At 46.0% G+C, this 12,111-nt stretch overlaps 1 protein-coding gene across 3 annotated transcripts in view; it reads left to right on the forward strand.

The window, feature by feature from the left end:
• Positions 1–12,111, forward strand: part of PRKCQ (protein kinase C theta) — a gene marked incomplete at both ends in the record, with an annotated part of 102,823 nt that overhangs the window by 66,771 nt on the left and 23,941 nt on the right. For all 3 annotated transcript variants that reach the window (XM_079699308.1, XM_079699309.1, XM_079699310.1), the window contains 3 exons: positions 1,540–1,631; positions 3,761–3,823; positions 11,057–11,195. In XM_079699308.1, the coding sequence (XP_079555434.1) occupies positions 1,540–1,631; positions 3,761–3,823; positions 11,057–11,195 (294 nt within the window). The remainder of the gene's footprint in view (positions 1–1,539; positions 1,632–3,760; positions 3,824–11,056; positions 11,196–12,111) is intronic.

Below are 12,111 nucleotides of genomic sequence, written 5' to 3' on the forward strand. Positions count from 1 at the left end.
AATTTCATATTTTCCTCCAAGAAAAAGGAAGAGAAATTAAGGTGAAAATCTATTTCTGGGCTCTCTGTTCTGTTCCATTGATCTATTGGTCTGGTCTTTCACCAATACCACCGTCTTGATTACGGTCATTTTATAGTAAGTCTTGAAGTGGGGTAAGGTCACTCCTCCAGTTTTGTTCTTCTTCAACATGTTGTTGGCTATCCTGGATCTTTTGCCTCTCCTCCATGTAACCTTTAGAGTCAGTTTTGTCGATACCCACCAGGTAACTCACTGGGATTTTGACTGGGATTGTAGAGAATCTGTAGGTCAAATTCGGAAGCAGTGACATCTTGGCAATACTGTCCTCCTATTTATGAACGTGGAATCTCTCTCCATTTGTTTAGTTCTTGTGATATGTTTTTTTTTGACTGGCTTTTAAATTGTTTAATATGACAACAGCCACCAGTTCTGAAGTGCAGGCTGAGTGCCAACACTGAGCTAGCTTTCCACATAGGTCATCTCATTTACCACTCACGACAACCCTATGAAGTAGGAATATTACTTCTTCCATTTTGCAGATGAAAAATATGAGGCTCAGGAGAGCTTAAGTAACTTCAAGGTCACAAATAGAGGAAATCTGAACTCGGGTCTGAGTAAGGGCAAAGCCCATTATCCTAACAGTTGGCTTGAGTCCCGTCTGTCCCAACTGTCTCCACGCCAACTGAGCAGATTACTAATTCTGTGGTTCACGAGGACTCTCAAAATCAGGGTGCTCCAAGGGTCATAAATATACCTATTGAGGAACTCTTGTCTCACACCATGGAGGAGCTCAGGCTCCCTGGAATCAGCCACCTCTGATACTTCGACCACGGTCCGAAGACCACTCAGCCTTGCCTTTGACAGCTGCCGTTCAGGGGCAGCGGCTCTAACAACATGCATGGCGTCCTGTTAGGAGCAGCACAGCTTATAAGCTGTGACTTGCAACAGGTGAGGTCAGGACTGGAGGGAAGTAAGCCCAGACTTGACTGTGAGCTCCCTGAAGGCAGGGCTGTCTCCATCTTGGATGGACGAGGCACGCATGAGCCTGCCCACTCTTGCTCTGGCCATGCCTGAAGAATACATTCAGAACTACTTACTGAGTGTTGAACGAGTGAACGCTTTCAAGCCCTGCCCCTGTAGTCAGAGCCCCCGGTTTGTACTCTTTACCATCTACACACTGTCAATTTCAGTAGGTATACAGCCAACACCCATTAAGTGCCCAAGACCATCCCACTGTTGGGTGGTCAAGTCCGGGTGGACCCTCCCTCGTGCTGTGCCCCATCTGCTGCATGCTAGCATCCAGGCATCCTAGCAAACATCACACATACTCCTCCTGGATCCCCCAGGTTTCTTGGGGTTCAGAAATGCTATACAGATCCGGTAAATTGTCTTGCCAGCCTTTTTATAAGGGATTTCAAGACAGAATTGGTTCCTCTGAAATAATGAAATCCATTTAAAAAGTAATCCTCGTTTTCTTATTTTAAAGAAGCTCACAGTTGGGATGGTTGTGTCTTTCCGCAGGAAAACCTCTTTTTTGTGATGGAGTATCTCAACGGAGGAGACTTAATGTACCACATCCAGAGCTGCCACAAGTTCGATCTTTGCAGAGCCACGTAAGAGCCCTTGTAGGGTTGGGGGGGTTCCCACTGGTCTTGTCAGGGACTGGGGTCCACTGTGCCCACACCATGCTTTTCCCCACGTGGCACTTTTCCTGTTTCTCACTCAGTGTGGGCCTAAACCCCAGGGTGAGGTGACTCCAGGAACACATCCAATGAGGCAACTGTTTTCCCAGCTTGTGAAGCTTAAATTCAAGTCGCTTTTATTTCATTTCTCTGCCGCAGGATCAACTACTTAGTTTCTTAAGGAGCCACCCCACTTCATCAGGCTTCTAAATCATGTGAACCCAGAAGCAATATCTGCCCCTCGAATAGAAGTCAAATGGGGCACAGATGGGCAAGGCGGTCACTGGATGGGGCTTCGTGGAGGCCTTTCAAGGGAAGCTCAGTGTGAAGGCATCAAATAGTCAGCTCTGGGGGCAGGAGAATTAGGAAGAGACATTTGCTCTCTCTCGAGAATACGTTCTCCTTTGGCATCAAGCCACTCCACGCACTGGGGAAATCGAGCAGGGTGGGTTTACTAGGTAGGACTGCAGCTGCATCCCACAGAAGCCCCGCCCCCTTCCTCCATCAGGCCCTCTTTCCTGAGTCATCAAACCACTGAGACGGCCAAACACGAGAAAACTGTGCCCCTGGCTCCGCTTAAAAGGGTGGGTGCACACTAGCCTTGCTTGCTGTATGCTCAGTAACCTCACTCACCCCTAATGAACACTCGGAGGGGTTCAGATCGAGCTGTGTTGAGAGACACACTTTTCCACGAGCTCCTACAGAAACCCCGGCTGAGGCGGTTGTTTTGTCGAATCCAGTGGGTAGTACGCCACCGATCTCGTTGCTTCCAGGAACCATCGGCCAAGTGCCCGGAGATAATTTTATGAGATTCCTGCAGCACAGAAATCATCGGGTATTTTTCTGCTAGAAAGGATGCTCGGGGTCCCTTCCAGGTGTGTAAGGCGTGAAAGCCATCGCAGACACGTGCTATCTATCTGTCCTCACTGCGTCCCAGGAAGGGGTTTCTGCGCTCTTCTCCAAGATCCAGCAGACCTCACTTGCAGGAAGTTCTCCCTTATCTCTAACTTTAATCCTCCTGTAAACTCACCTCCTTTGAGTCTGTCATCTTTGAAGGTGAAGAGCAAGGTATCACCTCCCAGCTTCTAATACAGGCGTATCTCGTTTGATTGCACTTCACTTTATCGTGCTTTGCAGATACTTTGTTTTTTTATAAAGGAAGGTTTGTGGCAGCTCTGCGTTGCCAGACGATGGTTAGCGCCATTTAGCCATATTTTTTTTTTTTTTTTTTTTGCGGTACGCGGGCCTCTCACTGCTGTGGCCTCTCCCGTTGCAGAGCACAGGCTCCAGACACGCAGGCTCAGTGGCCATGGCTCACGGGCCCAGCCGCTCCGCGGCATGTGGGATCTTCCCGGACCGGGGCACGAACCCGTGTCCCCTGCATCGGCAGGCAGACTCTCAACCACTGCGCCACCAGGGAAGCCCTAGCCATATTTTTTTAACTGAAGTATAGTTCACAAGTATTTAATTAAGATATGTACATTTTTTTTAGACATAATACTATTGCGTGCTTCATAGGCGACACTGTAGTGTCAACATAATTTTATACGCACTGGGAAACCAAAAAAACTCGTGTGACTCGCTGTATTGTGGTGGTCTGGAACCGAACTCGTGAGATCCTTGAGGTCTGCCTGTGTGCATTCCTCCTCCTCTCAGGCTGCACTTCTTACACAGGAAGAAGTCAGGTCTATGTGGAATGACCTGCAGACAGGTCTGAGGGGTCCAAGTAGATTTTAAAATAAAAGGGAAAACTATTTCCCTGTTATTACATTTAGTGTTTTTGAATGTTCTATTAGCAAAGAAAAAAAATGACAGTTTGACCATTATAGTTTACAATATAAGAATAAGCCCTAGATGCGGGTAGGGCTAAATATACCAGCTCCATTTCATTCTCTCAGGGCTGAAGCTGGATGTGTAGAACGGATGATATCTTCCTTTTGTTCTGATTAAACAAAATTCCATGTGCACATTTAGCAGAGCGCTGCACACTCACTATATAAAAAGGGGAATTTTTTTTCCTAGTAAACATTCATGTTGAGCCTTGATTTTCCTTCCCTCAGGTTCTATGCTGCTGAAATCATTCTCGGTCTGCAGTTCCTTCATTCCAAAGGAATAGTCTACAGGTAAATTTTACTCTTTGGAAACAAGTACTGGGATAACTGGATTTCCTGGTCCAGGTGATTTCATCACTGTGCTTGAGTGACATGAAATGGTCAGTGTGCTTCTGTGGCAGAAAGTTCCACACCCGGGCTTCCTGCCCAGAGTGACAGCACGGATAGTGATTTACCAACCAAGTAAGAAATTCTGCTCTCAAAAGCAATAAGGCTCTGATCTCATTTTGTTCTTTATTGCAGTCCTGTTGTTCTCCCTCTCTTCTACCTTTTGTCTCATTTCCTTCCATTACTTTCTCTTTGGCCTCTTATTGTTGCTTTCTTTCTTCTGTCTTTTGTATCTCTCCTTCTTGCCTGTATTTGCATATTGAATGTCCTCCTTTCTGGTGAGGGAGGAAGGGAGGCCTTCCTTGAACAAACACACCTGCACAAACCTACAAGCCTACACCTTGTCCGCATGCCCAGGATTCCATGTGTGCCCTCTTTCTTGAGTGGAGGTCTGTCCAGAATCTATTGGACACCATCATTTCACATCCTTCTTGGATGAAAGCTAATGTACTTCAGTCTCCTTACTTCTCTCAAAGCACAGTTGACACTTACTTATACAGATCTTCAAAGGCTTAGTTGTCCCGTTTCCGACTCACTGCAGATTGGGCGGGGTGGGGGGGTATATTGAAGAAAACAAAAAAAAAAAGGAAGGAAGGAGCTGGACAGGATGCTGGCTGAGCAGCTGGAGGCCTACACAGTGACCACTGGTGACAAGGAAAGCTGAGAACCGACATAAAGGGAAGATGCAGGACAACCTCAAGGCCCCGAGACAGTGGGATCACGTGCTTTTCTGCAGCAGATGCTCACAGGACTGACCGGAGTCATCAGTACAGGCTAAGTGATGCTCCACACAGATTGTTGAAGATGGCAAACTGTGTATAATACAGTCCAGAAGCATTCCGTCTGGGATGGCCAGTACTGGGCTTTGGTACTTACAGAATAGGCTGAAAATTCACTTAGGGAAACCTGTCCGTTTCCCGAGGGTACAGCCAAGTGAGGACTGCCCCATTTAGAGCCCAGAACTAAAGACTTAGGGGGGGGTTTGGAACTCATTTTTCTTAAGCCGTCTCTGGCATCCTTTGGATATACTTTTGTATTTGGGGGAGCGGGGGCTATCTATAAAACAATAGATTAAAAATCTGTTTTATACCATTCTTTAATCTTCAGGAAAGTGAGAAATACTCACCAGAACACAAAACCCTGATCAGATTCCGTGGTTATTTTCCTATTTATATCTGTAATGCCTGCAATATCCCTAAGATATACCTATACTGAGACACTCAGTAGATTGTGTGGGATGGATGGATAGGAAAGAGGGAGGAAAAGTTAGGAAGATTGGAGAGAAGAGAGATCTCAGGGCTAAAAGGGACCTCATGCAACCAAACCCCACATGCCCCAGTATAGTCTCTTTCTCCACATCACGATGTTTCTTTTATTTCATCTTGTAAATTATTGACACTCAGGACAAAGACCAATGAGAGTCCATAAGTGTCTTTAATATCATAAATTGTACCCATTTTAGAGCTCTTACTACATCCATGAGAAATATTTTCTAAGGCTTCTTATGCACCACAAAGAAAGAATCCTGGGTTTATTTAGCAGTGTACTCACTGAGGCTGTAGGAGATCCTTGAAAGACATGGAATAATTAAAACTGGGGGAGGTCATCCAGCAGGTACACTGACACTAAGATTGGCCTTAAGAAATTATTCAACTGCCCATTGTAACTTTACTGGCCTAAACTTTTCGTTGGGCCACTGAATTAACAAGGGGATTCTATTAGTTTCCTTTTTCTGACCACTAATGATTATCATATTAGTTTTGAAGGGTTGCCGTAAGAAATTAGCACAAACCTGATGGCTTAAGCCAATAGAATTTATTCCCTCACAGCTCTGGAGTCCAGAGGTCCAAAATCAAGGTGTCAGCAGGGCCACGCTCCCTCTGCAGGCTCTAGGGGAGGATCCTTCCTTGCCCCCTCCAGTTTTTGGTGGCCCCAGGTGTTCCTGGGCTGGAGATTACTCCAATCTCTGCCTCAGTCTTCACAGGGCCTTCTCTTCTCCCTGTGTCTTCCCTGTATGTCTCTTACAAGGATACTTGACATTGGATTTAGGGACCACCCAGATAATCCAAGATGATCTAATTTCAAGATCCTTAACTTCATTACATCTACAAATACCCTTTTTCCAAATAAGGTCTCACTCACAAGATTCCAGGGACTAGGACATAAATATCTTTGGCAGGGGGCACCACTAAACCCACTACAACTGCTAACGAAGACGGACCAGCCACTGAACACACAGCCTTGGTTAAGCATTGTGGTGGATGCAAAAGCTATCGAAGTCCCAACCTCTGGATCCATAATTAAGCCACTTTCTGGATTTTTATTTTGGGTTTTTTTGGAGGTAAAATGTAAGTACATGAAAAGACACAAACAGCATACTCTAAAAAATGTCTAAGTGAATAAGATTCTAATTAAAAGTAAGTGCCGGGACTTCCCTGGTGGCACCGTGGTTAAGAATCCGCCTCCAATGCAGGGGACACGGGTTCGAGCCCTGGTCCGGGAAGATGCCACATGCCACGGAGCAACTAAGCCTGTGCGCCCCAACTACTGAGTCTGCGCTCTAGAGCCCGTGAGCCACAACTACTGAACCCCATGAGCCACAACTACTGAAGCCCGCACACCTAGAGCCCATGCTCTGCAACAAGAGAAGCCACCACAATGAGAAGCCTGCACACCACAACGAAGAGCAGCCCCCGCTCACCACAGCTAGAGAAAACTCACATGCAGCAATGAAGACCCAACGCAGCCAAACATAAATAAATAAAATAAATGTTTATTTTTAAAAAAAAAAGTAAGTGCCAAAGGGAAGAATAATGAAGGTATCATCAGAAATGGGTGAGGGTATGCCAACAAAAAGTTCCTATCAGAAAGAGGATTTTTTTTTAAAGGGAGAGAGGCTTTATAAATGGAAGAAGTGACTCCAGAAAAGGCACAGAAATAGGAGTAAGGAGGTCGAATGGAGGAATATTAAACAAATTGCGTCCAGCTTTTCTGGAAAAGCTGTTGTTGGCAGTCACAAGAATTGAGGCCAAGAGATGTAGAGAAGCAGGTGGCAACATCAATCATCTACCATTACTGGTGGAATCGTAAAAGTGGTGGCATCTTAAAAGATGCCTCAGCCCTGGCTTAGGTTACATGTAAAACCAAGGAGCTGGAAAATATGCAAACATAGAAGAAGCAGAGTCTAGAATCTCAAGTCTTAGAAATATTAGAACTGAAATGGACCTTAAGATGATCTTTGATCGATGACACTGGACCCAACCCATATATTTGAAACTACTTACAAATGCTTTCATGTGGATGATCTCATTGGATGTTCACAAGTTCTGTGGGATAAGCAAGGCAGGCATCACTGTACCCATTTTATGGATGAGTCATTAAAGGATCAGAGAGGAGACATGGCTTGGCTGAGCTACTTAGTAATAAAACTTGGATTTGGAAGCTGTTTCTTCTGGCTCCCACTTTGCCTCTTCCAAATGGAGAAGCTTTGCTTATGTTGACAACACAATGGAAAGAAAGGCTTCCAGTGAATTCTCGGTTGTACCTGATGCCCTGATGTGCAGCCCTTTGGGCAGATGGGTGCTTCCAAGAGCCATGCCAGGTGACCTGGACCCTGAAGGCCCTTTCTGGGTCCTGGTGTCCTGTGAGGGACCTGTGAACACTCTGGCCTTTGGGTCCTGTGGCTTCTCCAGTTTGTCTTCCTCTGCCTTCATCCCTTCCTGCCCCTCAGGGTGTCTGGCTCTGCATGGCAGGCCTTCTGGACCTTTCCCCTTCTGACTTAGATCTCTCAAAGCTTCAATGACCTCCTCTCTCCCAGCCCTGCAGACACCCTACCCACTTTAGAGGGTGGATTGGAAATTGAACATGAAGCTTTCCTAGCTTGAGGCCTAGAGAACATTCATTTTTAGAATTGACTAAAATGTACCCTTGCAATCACAGAAGACTCTAGGTATCTGAGCACAAGACCAGTTCAATGCGAAAGACCGGGTGAGCTTGGTTTAAGGGGATGTAAAAGAGGGTAAAGCCTGGATTTGCTGGGATAGATTGTATAATTTTAAGAGCCTTTGTTTTCCATTAGATAATTATGAATAAAAATAGTGATTCCAGATCAAAGGGCTATTGTGAGAATCAAAGGATAAAATGCATGTGAAAGAAATTCCAATATTAGATATTATGTTCATTATCCTTCTGAGCTATGTACAGTACTGCAGCTGCATATCTGGCTCCCTAGTGATGACCCTAAAACCATCCTTCAGCCAAATTTCTAGGAACATACATATGTGGCTGTAAATGATGCAAATATGTTTCATATAGCAGAAACTCAAAATGATATCACTGTTGCATAGAGTGTGGATTAGGAAATGAACCTGCCGTGTTAGCATAAGGAGTTAAATATGACCTATAATTGGACTTACTGGAATATAATCCATAAGTCACAATGAAAGTGGATTTAATTAAAATGAAGGAACAAGGCAGAAGCCCTGCCTATGGAGAAGACTTAGACATACTGGAAGTCTTCAGTCCTGATAATGAAAGTGCGACAGCATTTGAGTTAGGATGGGAGAAACAGAACCGAAACCGATCTGAATGTGAGACACACATTCACGTATCCTGGAGGTATCCATGCACCTGGTCGGACAGAAACCATCATTGATGCATTAGTGACAGAGGTCAGCAAGCTGGCCCAGACGCAAGAGGTCAGCTCTGGGAAACACCTGCTAGCAGCATCTCTGCACCAAAACAGAACTGCATCCCATGCTCACGTCCTCTGGCTAATTTACTCACAGAAGGTGAGAAAGCAACAAAAGGGAACCATTACTTGGGACTTAATTGTAGCTGATACTCACTGGTGGTGAGATGGTCACTGGTTGGTGATAAATTCACTCAGGTGGTTATGGAATGATAGCAACACATGCTACACTTGCATCAGAGCATCACAGCACAGCAAGTACCAAGCAATACATGTTCCACCCTCATGAAGCTTAGAGTGTAACAAAGGAGATAAAACAAATGGTGATGGGACTTTAGGATACGGGTATTGATTACAAGCAGAAGCTAAGCCTCACTGAGAAAGCAGAACCAAGAATGCAGACCCATCAGAACCAAAGTGGCTCCTCTCTCATTGGCTGGGTTGTTCTTCGGGCTCATGGGGCCTCTGTCTCTACTCTTGGCCGAGCCACTTCAGTCTCTTCTTTCACAGGCTGGTTTTCTGTCCCTCCAAGGGCATGGTGGAGGGCGCGCCACAGCAGCCCTACGCATCAGACACCCAGCCGAGACGGACTAGTGCCATCATGTTGCAACCTCAGCAAGTTTTCCCCAAGAAGAAAAGCTGATGCACTGAGTCAGGCCTCCACCCGTGGCTCAATCAACAGGGGCGGAGGAGACAGAGCTACTTGCCAGGCCCTTTGGGAGCAGAATCTTTGAGAAGGAGATTCTGAGCATCTTCTCTTAGAGGAGGTGCAGAAAAAGGCAACAGCAACAGCTCTTCTCTCCCAAGTCGTCTTAGCTCATTAAGGAAGGCAGTGGCAGCCACCACCCACCACATATCCTAGACTTAAAGGAGTTTCCACAAAGCTCAGAAATTCACGGCAGATAAAGGAAGAGAAAGCTGGATGTTATATAACCGACAAGAATTCATAAAATGCCACTGACTAAAGTCGATACAAGTTTAAAGAAACTGATGTCAAGTGTCATTCCTGGATTATCTTTTTAAAAAATCCATTTCGCAGGTACAGGATGACAGGAAAATGGTATAATGGTAGTTTGTGTGGGGGGAAAAAAAGGACACCTGGAGGTTTTAGTTTACAGTGAGTTCCATATTAAGCATTGTTGTGATGGAGCTTCTAAAATAACTAGTGCAGCCACAGTGCTCAGAGGCAAGAGGACTAGACCAGAAGCTAAAGGTGCCACCATCATCTTCACCTGTGAGATCATGTACCCGGAAGACACCGGTTTCATTCTGAGAACCATCTTTGAAGAAGAAAATTGACACATTCGAGATACTTGCAGGGTAGGGGCCAGAATGTTGCAGAGTCTGAATACCATGCTGTATGGAGGAATAAAGGTCCTTAACTTGGTCAAGGAAAGACAAGAGAAAGCTTGGTGTCACTTTCCAAATATCCAGGCGATCATGTGTGGTAAAGAAAGCATCCTCGGGCCAACAGGTAAAGTCACAGGGAGGCATAGTTTGGCCCGTTTTTTTAAAATCTCGTCACCACTTACATATCCCTAAAAAATGAAGTGGGCTGCCTTACAAGGATACTGGTTCTCTAAGGAGAGAGGAAGTCATTGACATGGTGTTCTGGTATCAGATGGATTCTGATTCTAGAATTAATCTGGATTAGGAACAGCTTTCCTTAATTGGTCTTAGTATTAGAATTAGGTGCAGGATAATTTATCCACAAACACAGATACTTAGAAAATGGCATAAAATGAGTATATTTCTAGGCCTTTCTTCCTTTTCCATTACCCCCAGGAAAGGTACTGGGATAAAGAGCCTCAGGTCTGTGTCTTGTCCATGTTATATTAGCTGTACTCCTGGGCAAGTCAGAAAGGGGAATCAGTAGCAACCAGCCATTCCTTTTTATCTACACCCCTACCGTGGATGGAAGTGGATGGGTATATATGTGTTGTGTAGTACTAAATACCACCCTACACCAGACACATCACCAAACACCAGCCCCCATGACATTTCAACACCAGCTTATTCCTTTCCATCCAGGCTTTGTTTCTTGAGGGCCCCTCTTAACACTGAGGGATGCTACTTTGCAGAGATAACGCGTGACCTTTATGTGGCCCCATCTCGGCACCTGCTCAGCCATTCATACATGAAATATGGAGGGAGCTCTGGAGATGGGCCAGGTATTGATACAGAAGATACAGAACTCGGTCAGAGCCAGGCCCAGAGAAAGCCGACCTGGACCACGAGGGGCTGTACGTCCAGTTCTGGGCAAGAGACGCAGTGACCCTGGAGCGTTGTAGATGGAGGGTCGGGGTTGAAAGGAGAGAGGAGGACCAGCAAAGTACCTCCTCACTGCCCTTCAGGCTGTGATGGGACGTGCAAGCCCCCGTCACAGGGCAAGTCCATGTTAACAAAACCGTGTGTTATTAAAGTGAGAATCTGCTTTGTTTTTTCAGGGACCTGAAGCTTGATAACATCCTGTTAGACAAAGATGGACACATCAAAATAGCGGACTTCGGGATGTGCAAGGAGAACATGCTGGGGGACGCCAGGACCAACACCTTCTGCGGGACCCCCGACTACATCGCCCCGGAGGTAGGACGCGCCGCTCTGCACCCGCCCGTACAACTCCGCCTCCCCGGGGGGGGCCCAGCACCACTGCTTCCTTCTCCCCTGAAAATCAGAAGACTTTAAACTATTTTTGTTCAGGATGTGTATTTGTTTTTCGGAGTATTTGACAAATGCAGCTGCACCTAGGCGCCGCTGGTGTCGCACTGGGCGTGGTACCCACGCTCACTTCTGCACCTCGCCAAGGCGTGAGAGACCCAGCAGGCCCTTCCCATCCTGGCTGTCCCGCCCCAGCCTTAAAATATATTCACTCTGCTCAGACCAACCAGAAGAAGCAACTGGTGAAGAGCCAGGTGGACACTAAACAGGCTCATGGGCATCCACCTAAGTCCAGTGGTTTCATTTGGGGACCAGAAAAACCTAAATTGTGGTTTCCAAGCTGCTACTGTGTGAGCCTGGAGAGGTCCCACTTGTCTCTCCCGTTACTGGGTCCCATGGGAGAACCTATGAAAGTTTAAAAACAACAACAGAGAAAACAAAATGAGCCATTGCTCTCATATTCTGAGCCCCCGGAAGATCAGAGTTTGCTCAGAAGGCATCCATCGATGCCAGCTGCCCACCCCAGGGAGATGAGACACCGCCTTACCCCTTGGTCCTTCCTGCAGCATTAGCTTATCACAGCTTTTCTATCTTTGGATCTCTCTGAACTACTGGGTGATTGCTCTAAAGTCAGGGGCTGTTTCTTATCCGCTTTTTCAAAACTTTCTTTTGAAATAATTATAAATTCACAAGAAGTTGCCAAAAATAGTACAGAAATGTCACCCACATCTACCCTTCCCCTACTGGTTCCAGCTTACGTAACTGTGGTACAATATCAGAACGAGGACATGGATGTTGTTACAAGGTGTGTAAAGTTTTGCCCCACTTAGTAGATCAGGGTGAT

The sequence above is a fragment of the Hyperoodon ampullatus genome (assembly GCF_949752795.1).
Source record: "Hyperoodon ampullatus genome assembly, chromosome: 3".
Classification (NCBI taxonomy): Eukaryota; Metazoa; Chordata; class Mammalia; order Artiodactyla; family Ziphiidae; genus Hyperoodon; species Hyperoodon ampullatus.